The sequence below is a fragment of the Pinus tabuliformis genome, chromosome 7, assembly GCF_031772625.1.
Source record: "Pinus tabuliformis cultivar Carrire ecotype Pingquan chromosome 7, CPIR1, whole genome shotgun sequence".
Lineage (NCBI taxonomy): Eukaryota > Viridiplantae > Streptophyta > Pinopsida > Pinales > Pinaceae > Pinus > Pinus tabuliformis.
In genome coordinates this window covers 1,741,928,585-1,741,948,083 of record NC_142293.1, presented here as the reverse complement: position 1 = coordinate 1,741,948,083, position 19,499 = coordinate 1,741,928,585, and the positions used below count along the sequence as shown (strand labels likewise).

Genomic DNA, 19,499 nt, shown 5'->3' with positions numbered 1-19,499 from the left:
CATTATGGCACCCATGGACCTCATTAGGCCTCTTAGAGGGCCCTACGACATGCATAGATTATTATTTGACCTCTTGAGAGGCTTACCTTTTCATTTATGAGCTAGTTTGGTGGGCTTGTCACCAAAAGTTGTATTATTAGAACATTATTTTATTTTTGGGGCTTATGTAGGCCAAGGAGGCTAATTCGAACTCCTAAGTTGTGTATAAATACAAGTGAGGTGAGATCATTTCTCATCATCACTTTGGATTCGATCTTTATCTCTCTTGAGATTTTCGCATTTTTTCTAAGAATGAATTGGAGCTTTATGGATGAGTTTTGATGTGTGGATATTGGTCTATCTTCTCTTGGAGCTTCTTTATTGTCAATTGTGAATGGTTGGATATACTCTATTACATGTAAGTACGCACTTTTGATGTTATTCTTGTTTACTTTTGTCATATATGTTGGACTGGGATTTTTATTGTTCTAGGGCTAATTGTTGCATGCATTTACTGTTTAATATTGTGGAATTTGTCTCTATTATAGCGTTCCTTCAATGTATGGGCCATGTAATGTGAGTGAAATCTCCTAGGGGTAAAACTTGACCTTGATAAGCCATTCCTCTTGAACATCGAAGTATAAAAGCTGCAAGGTTGCTTCTTCTTGACCTAGAAGGCAAACGAAGTGATCTTGAGGCCTCATTTACTGGGAACCAAGTGATCCTACTCATACTCAACATAGACTCCATTCTCCCAAAGATTAAGGCACTAATCTACCAAGGGTGGTCATTAAAAACCATTTTCTTTCATCTCCTCCCAGGTCTAGCCACATTGGGGTACCTAGGGCATCAATCTCCTAGGGTCTCCTGCATTGGCCTTTCCTCTAGCTCTCCTCCAATTTTGAAGACATTCCGACAGTGGAGTTGGGAGAAAAGTTGTTGGACACCTAATCCTCTAAGGGTTGGTGTGGAAGCTGAACAACCAAAGGGAGTCCAAGAGACCACTTGGAATATGAATCCAAGGGTAACACCATGTATTATAAATGTATATCATTTGTCAATAATATATGTACTCTCATGCTTATCTTTCATACTCTGTTGCTACCATGTATGTGTTTGACATGGTATTAGAGCGGGCGATTGCTGGTCCTGCTCCAATTTGAGCCACTAGTTTTGTGGCCTCCACCTAGGTATGCATGTTCTGAATTTCAATCTTGCCATTCTGATCCTATCCTAATTCTCTGCCATATTCTCTGCACATTTAACGCCCTCTGCTATTTCTCCAAGAATCTACTACACTAACGCTCCCTCATGAAATACGTTGGTCCTAATTTGAACAACGTTGTGTATTCTGACCTCTTGCGTGAGAATCGATACCAGATTCTGCCTTGAAGAGCGATTGGTCTAATATCTGCGCACTGACCTGTAAACAAACGTTTTATATGCCCAGTGTTTATCTGACTTTGCTTGGAGTCTCCTCATACTCAGCGTAAAGCTTGGGAAAGCCAGCAAGAAATGAATGGTCGTGAACGTTACTGTCGGTGACTCTGTCCTCTCAGCTCCCACACTTTTAGCCTGGGCGCTCAGCGCTACCATCCACACCTAATTAAAGGTTGTCAAATCTGCCTCTTTACCTATCTGCTAGTGTTTTTGTGCCAGTCTTCTCATATCAAATCTTTTTGCTCAGTAGTAACTCCTATGTGCCTATTGCAGCTGCTCTGAGGAGCGCCAAGAACCTATTACATATCTATCTAAAACCTATTTTTGTGAAGGTTTAGGGGTCAAAGAAACGCTCTCTGCCATTGCAGAAGTGTAGCTTTGCCATTCTGGACGCTACTTTGTCTATTCGTATCTGGTCTAACATGATTTATCCTTGGCTAGCATTGTATGCATAACGCCTTGCTCCAAGATTGAAGAAGAGGTCATCGCTGGGAAATGAACCAGACAGAAAACTAGTAATTGGAGGTGTTGCCCCAGATTGCGCTTTTGGCGAGAGAAAAAAAAAAAGCATTTGACACCTACTGGCCCATGTATAATCCAGAAGCAACTAGTTGATAGGGGGGAAGTGACATGGAGCAAGGTGCCATTCGGGAATTTAAGATCGAATCCTGCCAGTTCCCGTCTGTGTAGATCTCTTTGCGCTTACAACAAAACCAGATTCGGGGTTTAGAATTGGTATCTGGGCGCGCGGAGTAGGGTCCCCATATTGCCCGCTGGTAGAAAAATCTGGCTGCGCTCTCTTTGAGTGGATTTCAGAAGCACTCTGATTCCAATCTCTGATATCTTTGCTGATCCTATAGCGGCAACCGATGTAGTTTTTGTGTTTCTGATAAGTCTCGTAGTCGGTGCCAATAGACTCAGAACGCGAAAGAGGCGAAATCCAATTCACATCTTCCACGATGCCTCTATACTCCACGCAGCCATACCATCGGCTAAGCGAGTTGACGTTCTCAAAGCAAAGAATGCTTCCTTGAGGACAGAGCTGAACCGATTTGGAGAGGAATGCAAAAAAGCTCTCTACTGAGAATGCTTTTCTACATTAAAAAAAAAAAAAAAATTGTGCAAGGCTCCAAAGGAAGAAACTAGGGACACTAGATCAGCAAAGAATGGGGATGCTGGAACTAGCGAGCAGCATGAGCAGCAGAATGAGGACACAGACAGTGGTGCAGTGACATCTATGCAAAGGGATGGTAGAAGAGAAGAAACGTCATTTAATTTAGATGGAAGAAACCAACCTCTTGATAACAGGAACCAAGTAGTGTCTGTTTCTGCTGGTTAGCTTCTCATTTCTACAGATCCCTGATGCTGCTAGTCATTTTCTGTTAGACATGGCTTCAAATGCCTTGGATTGGTTGTCAGTACAGACTAATCATGTACATGTATATAAGTGTGGAGACTTTCACCCAATTAATTTAACATTCACAGATTGATTGTATAGGAAAATATTTACAGGAAGGGAGGATAGTGAATTCCTTGGTTCCCTTAGTTTTCAATCAATCTAATCAAAGAGGCTAACAAGAGATAGATTTGAAGTATATAATCCACAAACAAGGGATGTTAATTTAGATTTTCGTTTGGTTGATGAACGTAATTTGGATCAGCGGTCAACTTTGAGTTGTTGTTGCTTTGCTGAATTACCCATACTGCCTATATGAATATTGGCATGTGCTTCAATCGCAAACTTTTTGATGAGTAAGCCGGATAAATTCACATGGCCACTCACTACACTTACTGACAACGAACAAACTATCAATAGTTATTGACTTAGTTTATAGTTTAAGTGGTGGAAACTTCCTTTTAACTTGAGGTGAATAGAGTCGTGAAATTGTAGAATCTACAAGTACATTTTTGGTCATTTGTTGATTTGATTGTTTGAATAATGGAGAAAATTCATGGATTATTAGAGTTATTAAGCACTCTAATCTTATCTACTGATGGAAGCACAATTAAAGTCAGCAAAAACACTCTCAGAGATATTCAAACATCTTTACAACTTGCACAAGAAACTATTGAATTTTTGTAGCTTGAATCACAGCTACAACAAGAAGAGTTACAGAAGTATAGTCATCATTCTGAACTTGTTTCTGTTCAAAACATTGAAACAAACTCCCATAAGCAGCAAGTTGATCCAGTGCCCAATGAAGCAGCAAAGTCACATGCAGATGCAGAAGTTCAGTTTGCACTTCCCAAGCCCATCATTAGACCTTGGGAAGAGCTTGTCCACAACAAGCAAAAAACTGGTCTTGGATATGACAAGGACGTGTCCTTTCATATTCCAGATTACTCAAAGCCCATTCAGTTTCAGAGTGCTGGATTCCTTCATAACAGTTCACCTTCAGCTGTTCCAGATTCTTCTCCTCTTCCACAGCAACAATAGATTGTGAAATGCCAACACTGTGACCGAGTTGGCCATATGAAAGATCATTGTTTTGATCTTCATCCATGTAAGCACTGTCATAAAACCAGACATTCTTCAAACAGATGCTTCAAAAACAAGTCTCCTGCAAGAACAAAGATTCATCTTGGATGGATCGCTTCTTGGAAATGGGCATCAACAGCCAAGAAGATATTTCAGTCATATGCCAGAACTTGTTCTAGAGTATTGAAAAATCTTGCAATTGATTTTTCTCCATCATCTCACCTTGTATCTGACAGGGGGGAAGTGATGGTCATCTACAAGCTTCAAAGCCACATCAAGCGAGCCTGAGCCACAACCTTCCATACCAGATTCAAAGTTGTAGCTAGAGACAAATATGCCCTTGAGCATGCCTTCAGTTGGTGATGCCTCTTCAAAGAATTGTCGACACTTCCTCTAGCAGAAGACTTCAGCTTCTTGCTAGTTTTGGAAGAGTTCCAGGAATTGCATTAAGCATTCTAGAGTTGGTGGTAATCCTTAAACCATCACAAGTTGAGACCTCCCTTTTTAGATTGAGATTCTCCCTTTTATGCAGGGTGAGACCTCTCTTTCATGGTTGAAGGTTTCCCTCTTCAAAACATCAGGAGCACTTCCTCTAGCAAAAGACTTGAGCTTCATGCCAGATTTGGAAGAGTTCTGAGAACTGCACTAAGCGTTCCAGTGTTGCTAGTCATCCTTAAACCACCTCCCTTTATACCAACATTTCAGAGAACACATTTAGCCTAGTGTTGCCATGCATTTTTGCACGTTTTGTATTACAACTCTCTTCTTGGACTCATACATACCCCTTCGGATTAAGGGGGGCAATGTTGGACACCTAATCCTCTAAGGGTTGGTGTGGACGCTGAACAGCCAAAAGGATTCCAAGAGACCACTTGGAATATGAATCCAAGGGCCACACCATGAATTATAAATGTATATCATTTGTCAACAATAGATGTACTCGCATGCTTATCTTTCATACTTTGTTGCTGCCATGTATGTGTCTGACAAAAGGCAAGCCCTAGCTCCGGGATCAAAACTTGCCTTGCCATCACCAAGGCTAGTACCTCATAGGGTCAAAACAACATCTTTGAGTGAAAATACTTTCTTTGATCCTTTCCCCCACGTTGTCTAGGGTAAGAATATCATTGGTTTCTACATTCCTTCCTCATACCCTAGACTGGGTCCACTTGGCCCTGTGTGGTCCCGTCCCTTTGAAAGGTCATTCTTCAAGAACCATCCAGGATACCAATTCTAACAAGGATTTTAGGGATTGGGGAACTCCTTCACAAGACTTATCCCATCAACCTAATCCTCAAAATCCTCTCTTCTTTTCGCTAGAATACATAGTAACTTGCTTAGAAAGCAAGCAAGCTCCATCCTTCAAGCTTTTCTAGGAAAGGGTTTGTTTGGGTCACTCATATCCATTGACTTATCATTCATCAGTGACTCCATACATATCAGGTCTCCTCCCATCGGTGAAAGTCCGTAAATAGAAGGGGGCCTTAGCTGAGGTGACCATGGGCTAAGTCTCCATCGTTGCCCTTGGCCTAGCATTTTCCCTTGAAGGGTCCACCTTAGGTCCCCTGCTAGTATGAGCGGTAACATTTTGGCATTGTTGCCGGGGACACGAAACATGTATTTTGTTCCCAATACAACATATTGACATATTATTATTGGCGACTCCATTGGAAGAATGAAGCCATGGTTCTTCATTCAAACTTCAAAGTTAATGCTTGTAGGGTGAAGCAAGAATCTATTAAGGCACCTACATTCACCCTGACGACTCCATTTTCAATTCTAATGTGTAAAAATCCTGAGAAATTGACCTTTTTGAGCTCCCTCCTTCTCCCTATGATGCCCTTAGTCCTGAAGAAGCTCTAGAGCACCCTGAATTTGCATGCCTAAATTTAAAGGAAGTTCTAATCAAGATCCCAATGTCCATCTTGACAAATTCTCTTGGGATATAGCCCTGATAGGGATTGAAAATGAGGGCACAATCATGAGATTGTCGGCCTTATCATTTGTAGGCCGAGCCAAAAATTGGTATGATAGCCTCCCCCATGAGATTGCCACTAATTATGAATATTTTGAAGATGTCTTCTTAGAAAGATGGGGTGGCATCTCTCATGATGGTCCTCAGTTGGCAGCCAGTAGCCCCTCGCAGGCACCAACTAGCTCAATGTGTCATTTCTCCGCACCTGAGCCAGCCATGTGGTCCCTCACCCATATGTTATGATCGTATGTTTGAAGGTGGGCCTCCCAAACCTAAAGGTATGCCTTGTTATTTAGTAATTGAGTATTCTAGTTTATTTATCATGGAAACTTTAGGCATGGATTAATGGGGGGATTCAACAGAAAGAGTGGTCTAGGTATGTGCTATTGTCCCCTAGGTCTCTTTTGGGATGTTAACCTTGCACCCTAGTCTCGTGGGATCTATTTTACTGACCTATTGGTTTTAGGGATGGTACTACATGGGAAACCCTAATTTTGGTTACGTGGTCCCGCTCCCCAATTCGCATCTATTACTCCCCTTTGGCTCATTACACCCCCAATCATCTCTCCTCCCACCTAGGTCCACATTCCTCCACTAGGTCCACATAGGGTTAACCACCCCCTCACCCTGCCCCACATCTTGGGTCGGGCCTGGAATGATGCCCGGAGGTTGATGCAGCTAAAAGAAAATAAAAAAGCATAATTGGCCACATTTAACAAGAAATTGTACCACAAGATGCAAAAGATGGTTGGCACAAAAGCATTTATCGTGTGGGCAAAAGCCATGACATGAGCTCTACCCCATTCCATGGCCATCACCCTGGTTCCTACATGGCCCTTGATGAGCCTCCTTTATCATTTAGGAACCTATGATTGTGTTGATTTATGGTAGCATCGAATGTGCTCTAAGCCTTAAAAGTTGCAGGGAGACTTGGACACATGTATTCCACAATACCCAAAAATTGTTTTGGGAAATTCCACCTGGAGATAGTTTTATTAAAATAATTAATTTTTTTAATGGGTGCCTAAGTCTAAACTTAGGAAATTAAAATAATTAAAGGGTATTAATCAAACTGTGGGTGAAACTTCTAGAAGAAGACAAGGATCAAGCCAAAATGATCTGAGCCATTGATTAGAATCTAATCTGGGCCATTGGTTCTCAACTGAAGGATTATAAGAGAAGGCTTGAGGGCATTTGGAAAACACATAGGAGAGAGATCAAGAGATCGAATTTCTCAGAGAGGGCAGTGCAGCAATTGCTAAAGAATCGATTGAGGAGATTTCTTGCAGTGAGGGGCAGGGATAGTTCCGGTTGGAGAATTTCCTTATCCGTGAATACATTGCATAGGAGGCAGAGAGAGATCTGAAAGAGGTAGTGCAGAGGCTACATTGGGCAGTGTAGGCTGACGCAGAAGCAACGCAGAGCCTCAAAGGGAATCCACAAATTTGCTGGAGAATTGATTTCTAGAGCCAAAAGTCGGGGTGTGAGACCAAGAGGGGGAAGTCGAAGTCTCAGAAGCAAATCAATCAGCAGAAGGAGTGACGCAATCCCTAGAAGTTGTGACGCAGGGCCTGCGCAGTGATTGTGCAAAGGTTGTGCAAAGGCAACAAGGGACTAGCCATTTTGTGGCTGGATCAATCAGGATCACCAGTGATAGTGTGAGGTATATCTCAATCATCTCTTTGTTAGTCGTATTCTCTGTATTGGATAGCCAACAAGGCATCCAAAGATTGTATTCAGAAAACTACTGCTTAATAATACAAACCCTCAGCTACTGCACCGGTTTTCCCGCACTGGATTTTTCCAGGGACATTTGTCCAAAAATAACTGTGTAGATGTGTGTGATGATTATTTATCTCCTGTGTTGTATTTAGTTTCCGCAATTTTTATTTGTGTAGGTTGCAGTGTATTTAATTCGATATTTGTCGTAGCACACAACAAGTAAATTGTTTAATCGAATTAACAATTAGAAGAATTAACATCAGTTGTTGGAGTAGGAATCGGGTAATCGATTTTTCACAGGTTGTCTCATCCGTCGGTGGGCGATGAACCGCCCCTCATTATAAGGGGGTATTCATTGCTATACTTTATGCATCATGCTCTCATTACCTAGAGCCTTGAGTAGTTAACCAAAGAAAATCATAGAAAGGTAAACAGTATGTGAAGAAGGGTGGAAAAATCAAGGCCTGGGTAACTCACGCACCACGATTGCTCCCTCCTACACATTATTTACCCAAGTGTGCGCTTCCCTTTTATTAGCTACCCTTGTACCATGGCATGTGATCCAAGTTGCCCCCTTTCATTCCCTACTCCATTCCATCATTATGCCACATGCCACCACCATTTGAAGGATGTACCATAAACATACCACCCCCTTTAGAGGTAGAAACCACCTAATAGGATGCCTGGTTAACCCTATTTGGAGTTGGGAGACATTAGCACATGCCAAAGCCCACTATGGAAGGGCATGTCATTATGAAGTGCTCACTTGTTATCAATGGTTTATAAACTCTTATACTAGATTTCTTTAATGACTTAGTGTGCTGGCAGGCACGGGAACGCATTGGATCTTATGCAGGATTGCAGGGGATTTCCATTTGGGTTTGATCTCTCTATACGGGGTCGTGACCCCAGAGGGCCACATTGGCACATGTAGGGAGTGTGTAGAGAGCCATGGGCCTCCACAACAGCAGACAGCACTCCATGGATCCCCACAACCATTCAGAGATTGCTCATGGCTCACTTATTGGACGAGGAAGATACACCTGATCCAGCATGCCCAGTTGGCCCCAGAGTTGCAGCATACACTTGCCAGATGATCCAAGGCTTGCACGATAATGTGGCATCACCTACACCATCATCCTAGGCCTGTCATGCAATCTACAGGCATCTTTGATTTGTTTGGAGACCCACGAGGATACTTGTGTGCCCCCACATGTCATTTGGAGCACTAGAGGTTATTACAAGGGGCCAACCCCTTGTTCACTACTTTTGAGAGTTCAAATACACATTATGGCACATATGGACTCCATTAGGCCTCCTCCAAGGCCCAACAACATGCACTATTCATTATTCGACCTCTTGAGAGGCTTATTCTTTTGTTTATGAGCTAGTTTGGTGGGGTTGTCACCAAAAGTTAGTTATTTTGCACATTATTTTATTGTAGGTGCTAATGTAGGCCTAATTAGCTAAATCAAACTCACTAGAAGTGTATAAATACAAATAATGTGAATTCATTTTATCATCATCACTTGGATTTGGAACTAGTACCTCTTTAGAGATTTTCCCTATCCTTCTTAGAGGACAAATTTTTGGAGCATGGAATGAATTTTGATGTTTGGATAATTTTCATGTCTTGGAGTTTCTTGATGGCAAGTTTACGGATGGTTGGATATATTCTTATACATGTAAGTACATTTAATGCTATTCTTTCTTTCTAATTTTGTCACATACATGGTTGGAATTTCGCTATACCAGGGCTTATTTTTTGCATCTCTTATGCGAAGTTGTGGAGATTTTGTTTCTGGATAGTGAATGCTTCATGTATGGGTCATGTATAATGAATGAATGTTCCTAGGGACGTTTCATTATTGAAATTCATCTTCACAAGCCATTTATCTTGCAAAACGAAGTATAATTTCTTTGGAGTTGCTTTTGTTGCTGCCCTAGTGCCAACCAAAGTTGTCCTTGAGGCCTCCTTGACCTAGAAAATTCAAAGGCCCATAATCATAATTATACCTAACTCCAATCTCCCTAAAGGATTAGGCACTAGTACACCCAAAGGTGATCACCTTAAACCTATTTTCCTTCTCCCCTTTCCTCTTCTCTAGGTCTAGTCCTCTAGGCCATCTAGAACATCAATTATGTCACAATCTAGCCATCCAAATACTTCAATTTTTGGTCCACAACTGCGTTGATGTGTCCTTGGATGCCCTACAAATTTCATGAGATTCCGACGGTGGGATCTTGAGATATCGCAAGCCCTAGCTCGAAGACCAATTCTCACCCTTGGTTTCCCTTAGGCTAGAAACCTCATTGGGATCCTTGCATTTCCTTCCATTGAAAATTCATTCCTTGATCCCTTCCCCTCCCTAATCAGGTCAAGCATATCATTGGTTGCAAAATCCTATCCTCTCGGACCTAACTTGGGTCCACTTGGTCCCATGCGGTCCCATATCTTATCAAAGTCAACTCTTCAAAAACCACTTGGGAAACCAAGTTCCAAAAGGATTTTAGGGTTTAGGAAGCTCCTTTGCAAGTCACATTCCCTAAGCCAACCCCTCAAATCCCTATTCCCCTATCCTAGAGAACCTTGTACCTTGCATAAAGGAAACCAAGTCCCACTCTTGAGTCTCTCCTAGGAAAGGGTCATCGAGATCACTTCACATCCATCTTAGTTGATTTATCCCTCATAAGTGATTCTCTATATATGGGGTCTCTTCCCATCAGTGAAAGTCCGTAAAGAGTATAAAATTTTAGCTGTGGTGACAGTGGGCTTTAGCTTCTTTGTTGCTCTTGACCTAGCAAGTGCCCCTCTAGGATCCCCGCTAGTTTGAGTGGTAACATACCCTCAAGAGGGTTTGGACCCCGTATAGTAACACCAAACCCCAAATGGAGACCCACCTACAATCCTGCATAAGATCCAATGCGCCCACTTGCCCTCCAGTACAAGAAATCATTAGAGTAATCAAGTAAAAGAGCTTACAAATTACGGAATCAAATGGACACTTCATGGTGGCATGCCCTTCCATAGTGGGCTTTGTTAGTTTTTGTAGCATCGGATGTGTTCTAGCTACAAAATTTTGTGGAGAGGCTAGAATACATGAACTCTCCAAAACTCGGAAATCATTTGTGGAAATTCCGCCTAGAAATGACTTAATTAGATTATTAGCATGTTTTTAATATTTCCTAAGTCTAAACTTAGAGAATATGGTTAATTAATCATAATTAATTAAGAGAAGGTGTGAATGTTCTAGAAACCCACACGGATCGACTTCTAGTTAATCCTAGCCATCGATTAAGATTCAATCTTGGCAATTGGAGTCCCAATAAAGGATTATAAGAAGAAGTCGATGGGCACTTGGAGAGTACACATGAGTAGTAGTTCCTTGTGCAAATCGAGTTAGCAGCAGTAGAGTTCGAGCCAGAGAGGGACTTAGTGTCAGTGAGGGGCAAGGATTGTGATTCGGAGAAAGATTTCCATATCTAGAGAGGCAATAGCAAGAGGCTAAGTTATTCCCAGCGCAGGAACGCGAGTACAGGAACACGCAATTGCAGGAACACGCAATTGTAGGAACTCGCGAGTGAAGGAACGCGCGAGTGCAGAAACGCAAGTGCAAGCAGCACGAGTGCAGGAAGCGCGAGTGTCGGGGTTGCTTAGGGAATATCTCTGCCAGATTTTCTTGCTGTTTAGATTGCCAGTTGGGTATCCATAGATGTACTCAGATTTCACTACTGCATAATAAAATAAAACCCTCACTACTGCACCGGTTTTCCAAAGTTGGGTTTTTCCGAGGACATTTGTCCAAAAATAATTGTGTTATTTTATCTGTGTGCTAGCATTTCTTCCAACGCTTATTCTTCCGCAGTTTTATTTGTGTAGGTTGCAGTGTAAGTTGTTCAGCATTTGTTGTAGGAAACAGTAAATAGATTGTTAATTAAATTAACAATTAGGAGAATAATTTCCAATTGCTGCAATCGGATTCCGGGTTTCGGAATTTTCACATGGTATCAGAGTGCAGATGATCAGCCGGAGAGCTCAGTAGGGAAGAAAGGAGGAGTTTCATTGTTCAGTGTGGGCAGCAGATCAAAACCCTAGAGGGCAGCGCAGTCACTTTGCCAAGAGGCCGAATTTCTTGAGATTTGATTTTTCTGAGAGAGGGAGAGAAAAATTCGATCTCTCCAGATTGAGGGATTCCAGAGTCAGAGGGAGCAGCCCAGTGTTTTCACAAAGAAAATCTCTAGCTGGATGCAGAAGTTTTTGCAGCAGTTTGTTAAAGCAAAGCTAGCATCAGGTGGAAGAAGAACACACACTGAGGGAAAAATTTCCTCAGTCAACTTCTAGTCTCAAGAAGTTTGATTTCCCTTGCAAATCAACAGTCGTTGTGTGCAGAGTTTCTCACTCCATAAGGGAGTATGAATAGTTGAGCAACAACTAAGCAGAAGGGAAGAGGAGATTTTATACATTTGTAAAGATGGCCACTGCTGGGCTTCGTGATTAGGACAGGTTGTATGGAGCTTCTATGTCATTTGGAAGGCAAGGATGTCCTTCCTTCTAGATGAATATGGCCTTAAAACATATATTGATGCAGTGGTAGCAGTTCCCACGGATGCAGATCAGTTGAAGGAGTACAGAAAGGAGATAGCGTGGGCAAAGAGGTTGATCCTAGACGGAGTCCAGGATCACATTGTTTCACATATAGCTGGAAAAGGTGCTGCCAGAGATATGTGGGAGACTCTCTCCACGCTATACCAAGGCACTTCCGAGCAATAGAAGATGTTCTTAGAGGAGAAGCTGAGATGCATCAAGATGCAAAAGGGGGAAAGCATAAACCCCTTCCTCACAAGGATTCTAGAGGTCCAAGACCAGTTGTCAGTTGTTGGGGCAGCATCTCAACCCACAGAGCTAGTGCAATTGGCACTAAATAGTGTCTCTGAAGAGTGGCAGGTGTTTTTCCGAAGTATTTTGGGGAGAGATGTCTTGCCAAGTTGGGACAAGATGTGGGCCAATTTGTAGCAGGAGAAGTTGAGACGAGCTCTATTGAAGAGCTACATTAGTGGCAGCAGCAGCGGATTGAGGCAAGTGAAGGAGGAGGAGAATGTAGCCCTCGAATCAAAGGGTCCCAGTCAGGGATGGGGGGAGTAGAGGAAGAAGAAGGACTTGTCGAAGGTCAAGTGCTTCAGGTGTGGTGAACTCAATCACTATAGTACCTAGTGTCCTCTCAAAAAGGACAAAGAGGAGAAGCAAGACCAAGCTGCAGCACATGCTGAGATCGATAGGCTATCCTCCAAGTTGGAGGAAGACTTCGCTATGATTGCTGACATACCCTCTAGGAATGAGGTGGGGTGATTTGGAGTTGTCGCCTCAGAGTGCTACAGATGGGCAAGATCCTTAAGGAGTCCACCTCATGGATCAATACCTTGGTACAAGGGCCCGCAGTATTCAGTAGCAGGATGGATCAGTGGTAGTAGATGTAGTCAGATGCCAGAGTGACAGATGCAAAGTCAAGTAGCACTCAGATGCTGAGTAGCGCAGTGCAGAGTTGGCAGGAGTGCAGGTGGCACAATGCAGAGTCAGTAGCAACGCATATTCCTCAATGACAGTGCAGATGCTAGCAACAGTTAGAGACTCAGGTGACAGATGCATCATACTGATCACAGTTGATTCAGTATTTCGGATGCTTCTTAGTTGCAGTTGTTGCAGCTACAGCAACAAAAAATGAGAAATGAGAGGGAGTTGCAACAGCAACAGATGAGAGGGAGTTACAGTGCAGATGCAGTGTTGGAAGCAATTCAACAAGGTAAACAACAACACAGATGCATCGAATATCAGAGTTGCGCAGTGGTTGGTGTTGTCACAGGATGTGCAATAAAGCACTAGAACACATTCCTCGCTAAAAGGGAGTGTTCATTTTTGTAGCATTGGATGTGTTCTAGCCACAAAATTTTGTGGAGAGCTTAGAATACATGATATCTCCAAAACCCATTAATTGTTTATGGAAATTCTGCCTAGAAATGACTTAATTAGATTATTACTCTGTTTTTAAATATTTCCTAAGTCTAAACTTAGGGAATATGGTTAATTAATCAAAATTAATTAAGTCAAGGTGTGATTGTTCAAGAAACTCACACGAATTGACTTCTAGTTAATCCTAGCCATTGATTAAGGTTTAGTCTTGGTCGTTGCTGTTGATTTTTCTGAATCTAACATATCAGAAATTCCTACTGCATTATCTAGTTTATTTCACCTACTTGTTTATTCCTTAACAAGTTATTTAACCATATAAATATCGAAAATAAACACAAATGCGGTCTCAACTCATCTACAGATCATCAAATGAAATAATAGACAAACACACAAGGGACACCGTTATTTTTGGATAATCGTCCCTGGAAAAACCCAACTTGGGAAAACCGATGCAGCAGTTCTGAGGGTTTTATTATTAAGCAACTTTCTTGAGTACCACTAGGGTGCCAAACTGGCTCACCCAACATAGATTTCTATCTGACAGTAATACCTCTCCTCGAAAGCAGATATCCAGCGAGTTTGCCCCACGAAAATCCTTCCAGCTCTTCTCCAAGGCTCTGCGTCAGCCCTACTAGCCTCAACATCACTCCTGAACCCTTTGCGTTAGCCTTCTGCCTCTCTGCGTCAGCTCTCTGGCCTTCTGCAGCACCCACGCAGGCCCCTCAGCCTCTGCGGAGTCACTAGCTGCCTCTGCGTGGCTCCTGTTGCCTCTGCGTGGCTCCTGCTGCCTCTGCGTAGCTATGGCTTCCTCTGCATTAGCCTCTCTGATCATTGTGCTAACCCTCAGGCACTATCTCTGCCTTTCTGCTATGTACTCACCGCCCCTCGTTGCAATTCAGATCACTTGTTCGAATTTTCTCAACAAACCCCACTCCATAAAATCGAACTGACTAATCAACTCGGTGTATCTCCAACTGACCCTCAAGCCTCCTCTTATACTTTTTTTGTTGAGTCTTCAATGGCTGAGATTAAATCTCTAATCAACAGTTAAGATTAGATTTGGCTTGATCCATGTCATTTAGAACATTCTCACCCAGTTTTATATTAATACCCATTAATATTTTAATTTTCCTAAGTTTAGACTTAGGAACTCCATTAAAAATATTAATTATTTTAATATCTCTCTAACCAAGTAGAATTTCTCCAAAATATTTTTGGGTCTTGGAGATCTCATGTGCTTTAGCCTCTCCACCAATTTTCATGGCTAGAGCACATTCGATGCTACCCCAAATCAACAGTTGGAGTCCGGATTATAAAAAGAAATCAATGGGCACTTGGAGAGTACACTTGTGCAGCAGTTCCTTGTGCAGATCGAGCAAGCAGCAGTGAAATTCGAGCTAGAGAGGGACGTAGTGTCAGTGAGGTGCAGGGACAGTGATCCGGAGAGGCAGTAACAAGAGGATGAGTTATTCCCAATGCATGTACGGGAGTGTAGAAACGTGAGTGCAGGAACGCAAGTGCAAGCAGCACGAATGCAGGAAGCGCGAGTGTCGGGGTTGCTTAGGGAATATCTCTGCCATATTTTCTTGTTGTTTGAATTGCCAATTGGGCATCCATAGATGTACTCAAATTTCACTATTGCATAATAAAATAAAACCCTCACTGCTGCACCCATTTTCGCAAGTTTGGTTTTTCCGGGGACATTTGTCCAAAAATAACTATGTTATTTTATGTGTGCTAGCATTTCTTCCAGCGTTTATTCTTCCGCGGTTTTATTTTTGTAGGTTGCAATGTGATTTGTTCAGTATTTGTTGTAGGAAACAGTAAATAAATTGTTAATTAAATTAACAATTAGGAGAATAATTTCCAGTTGCTACAATAGGATTCTGGGTTTCGGAATTTTCACAGGGTTTGGCATGTATAGGTGTCTCCAAGCTCAATAAAGGGGTTAACCAAGGACCCTATTAGGTGGTTTCAGCCTTTAAAGAGGGTGACATGTCCATGGTACATCCATCAAGTGGTAGGTGGCATGTGATATAATGATGGAATGGAGTAGGGATTAGGGGAAAGCTCCAAGCCACATGCCATGGTACAAGGGTAGCTATAATAGGGGAAGCCCACGCTTGGGTATATGAGTGTGGGAGGGAGTAGTTGTGGTACATGAGTCACCCTGGCTTTTGTTTTTCCACCCTTCTTCATGTCTTTTGCCTTTGATTGATTTTTCTTCATAACTACTCGGGGCTCCAGGGGATGAGAGCATGATGTGTAAGATACAGTAGTAGATACCCCCTTTAAGGTGGGGCAGTTCATTGCCCACCAAAGGATGGGACAGTCATGTGTTCCTTAATGTGGAGGGGGCTCATCTAGAGCCCATAAGAACCACGGTGATGGCCATAGATAAGGGGTAGAGCTCATGTTTGGCTTTTGCCCACGTGCTAAATTTGTATGTCCTAACCATCTTTTGCATTTTGTAGTACATTTCCTGTTGAAAGTGGCCAAATTATGATTTTCTTTTCTTTTCGCTGCATCAACCTCCGGGGCATTGTTCCAGACCCGACCCAAGGTGTGGGCAAGGGGAGGAGGAGGGTAACCCTTTGTAGACCCAATGGACAAATGTGGACCTGGTGATAAATGGGGTTAAAATGAGCATAGGGGAGTGATGCATATGGTGTCGAGAAGCGGGACCACGCAACCAAAATCTAGATTTCCCATGTAATGTCAACCCTAGAGCTAATAGTCAGTAAAGGAGATCCCATGGGACTAGGATACAAGGCTAACTACCAAATCAGGTAGAGGAGACAAGAGAAAAGGCCTAGCCCACTCTAACCGCCGAATCCCACCACTAATTCATGCCCAAAAGTGTCCATGATAAGTAAACAAAATTAACTACACCAACGAAAAGCCATACCTTCAGGGTCGGGAGGCCCGCCTTCAAACATACGATCATAACAGATGGGCGAGGGACCACATGGCTAGCTCAGGTGGCGGAGACAGTGGCACATCAGGCTAGCTGGTGGCTGCAAGGCGCTGCTTGTTGTCGGTTGAGGACCATCTAGGAGAAAATTTTCTCCTATGGATACTACCCACAAGTGGTGGGTAACAAGTCTCATATGTGCAGGTCGAAGAAGGCCCTTTTTGGGCTGAAGCAAGATCCACGCACAGGGTATGCCAAGATCAATGGATATCTTCTTGGTTTGGGCTTCACCAAGAGTGAGGTAGACTAAAACTATACTATGTACTTGTTGAGGGTGAGCCACTCAACTTGGTCATTTATATTGACGATATGTTCTTGAAAAGATCAACAAAGCTCATAGGGATGTGCAAGGAGGACCTTGCTTCGAAGTTTGAGATGGCCATTGGATTGATGCACTACTTTTTGGGATTGGAGATGTGACAGTAGCCAGGAGAGATTTTCCTTGGGTGGGGCAAGTATGCAGTTGAGATCTTGAGGAGATTCAAGATGGAGGATTGCAAGCCTATGTCTACATCGATGATCACTAACTTGACAAAGTTAAGTGCTTCTGAGGGTGAATTGGTGGATCCCACAATGTATAGGCAGTTGATAGGTTCTTTGATGTATCTAGTCAAAACCAAGCCAAATATTTGTTTTGTTGTGAACACACTCAGCCAATTCATGGTGGAGGCGAGACAGGTTCACTGGGTTGTAGTGAAGCATGTGCTAAGATACTTGTGTGGTACAGTAGACTTTGGGCTCAGATATGTTGGAGTTGGTGGAGTGCAGTTGTAGGGATACACAGATTCTAATTGGGTTAGGAGCGTTGTGGACAGAAAATCCACATCTTGATGTTGATTCAGCTTGGGATCTGCCATTAGAATAATATAATGTTAAGATATAAACCCTTTTATGTTTAATCCTTTTGTGTTAAACTTACATCTAACAAACCTAGTTGTCGCTAGAATAATATAAAATCACCTTCATAGCAATGTTTTAGAATGGAAACCTCTAAGAACTATATTTCTTTTGACTCCAATTTTCCCAAGATTTCATAGGCATTGGTCTTAGGGATTCACCTCCATCTTACTTAGCCCATCCACTTTTCCACTATTGCTACAACTTTTGTTTTGCTAGGGCTTAACATTTTAAATAAATCTCTATAGCTGGAAATCAACAACCCTTACTTTGGGATGTTATCAATACACAATTTATGACTAGATGGCAGTTTGAACTTTGAACTGTGAAGGTTTAAATAAGTTAACACAGGTTCAAACCCCAGCAGGCATAGAACCTTGGATTATAAGTTCATTGAGTTTCAAAGGATTCATATAAAGCATTAATTCAACAAATAAAATAAAAATTTACAGAAAAAACATCGATAGCAAATACCAAGAGTTATGAGAAAGGAAGAGAGACTTCACGTTTTAAAACTATCATACCTTGGTACATAGGTCAACATATTCTTTGCGGTTTTCCCTGGTAACAGAAATATCACTTCCATTCTCCTTCAGCTCAATGTTTATGAATTCCCCAAAAATATCTTGCACCGACACTTGGAAGCTCCTACAGAAGACTTTCTGCAATTGAATCCAACTCTATAATATGAGAGCAAGATGACAAGGAATTCAGGTCATAGTACATACTGTACTGTGTACTAAGAAGGATACTTAAGTAACAAACATTGACAAATGGAAAGCAAATTGATTTATGCTCAAAAGCATCCACTCACAGGCACATTTCTCATAGTATTTTACTGATGACAAGAATCACAACACAGCCACAAAGTTATGCAAAGGAAAGAGAATAATATGCTAAATGCTTCCCATTATGCACTTAAATCTGATCAGTGTGATTCAAAAAGCCATGTGTCTTGACATTTTTCAATTTAGACTCATTCTTATTTCCCGTTCAAGCCTTCAAAGCTGAATTCTTATACAAAGGCAGGCAAGATGAAGCAAAGTTGTCACATTCACAAAATCTCCAAACCATACCTCGACATCACCATCAAATTGCAGGAGTTGCTGCAAGCCCTTCAAAAGACCTGGGTCCACCTAAATAGGAAAAAACGAGGAAATAAGGGTTAAAAAATAATAACATGATGAAAGAAAAAACCAAAAATGAATTTTGAATATGAAATTGAGCAGAGTTGAGACAAATCTGGTAAGTAGACCACATATAAAGACACCTTCAGATAAGATAATATACGATAATTTTATTGTTGTACAACAAATTACCAAAGGATAGGTCAATGGAACTAGAAAGTACAATCAGTGATAACAATATGGTGGGGTGCCGTAGGGTACCCCAAAAGTATTAAGCAAGATAAAACAAGATCATCCAAGAAACAAGTGAACTAAATTTTATGTCAAAGAAGGAAGAAACAGTGCAAGAGATCAACTAGATCTTTGTAAGACAGCATGAGGTAGATGGCAAGGAGCAAGGAATACCTGTCACAGAATCCAAAATTACCCAACTGAAATAATCCACCTTTTCATAACTTAATAGTTTACTGATTCTCTTATTACATCTAACTCAGCCAATGATGTAATTGTCACCATTTCAGCAATATAATGCCTTTAGCTAAAAAATACAATTGGATTAACTACATGTAATGGAATGAACAAGAAATTGTCTTATTCTATCACATTGCGTAGTATAAAAATGAACAGAAAATGAAGGATGTTATCCTAGACATTCTATGTTAGAGTTAATCAGATTATTTGAATCCTACACAATCTAATATTATCAATTAGAATCCAAATACAAGTTGTGCAAGAAGAAGCTGACATAGAAATGATGGAATACCTACAAGCAGTAAATTTTTTATTTTCTGCTGGTGAAGTTCAAGGCTCAAACATAACTCCACAATTGATAATCACCCATGTTCCCACTGATGGCCTTCAGTGTTGCAGCAATAATGCTACAACTTCAAAGAGTTTCAGCTTTAATTATCAACCTAGGGTTTGTACAAACTTAAAAGAGG

General features: G+C 41.7%; 1 protein-coding gene across 1 annotated transcript in view; it reads right to left on the bottom strand.

The window, feature by feature from the left end:
* The window catches only part of LOC149255293 (uncharacterized), a 214,162-nt gene that overhangs the window by 98,471 nt on the left and 96,192 nt on the right, over window positions 1-19,499 (bottom strand). The window contains exons 5-6 of the mRNA XM_089460450.1: window positions 18,508-18,567; window positions 17,956-18,093 (exon numbers count right to left, since the gene is read on the bottom strand). Coding sequence (XP_089316576.1) covers window positions 17,956-18,093; window positions 18,508-18,567 — 198 coding nt within the window. The remainder of the gene's footprint in view (window positions 1-17,955; window positions 18,094-18,507; window positions 18,568-19,499) is intronic.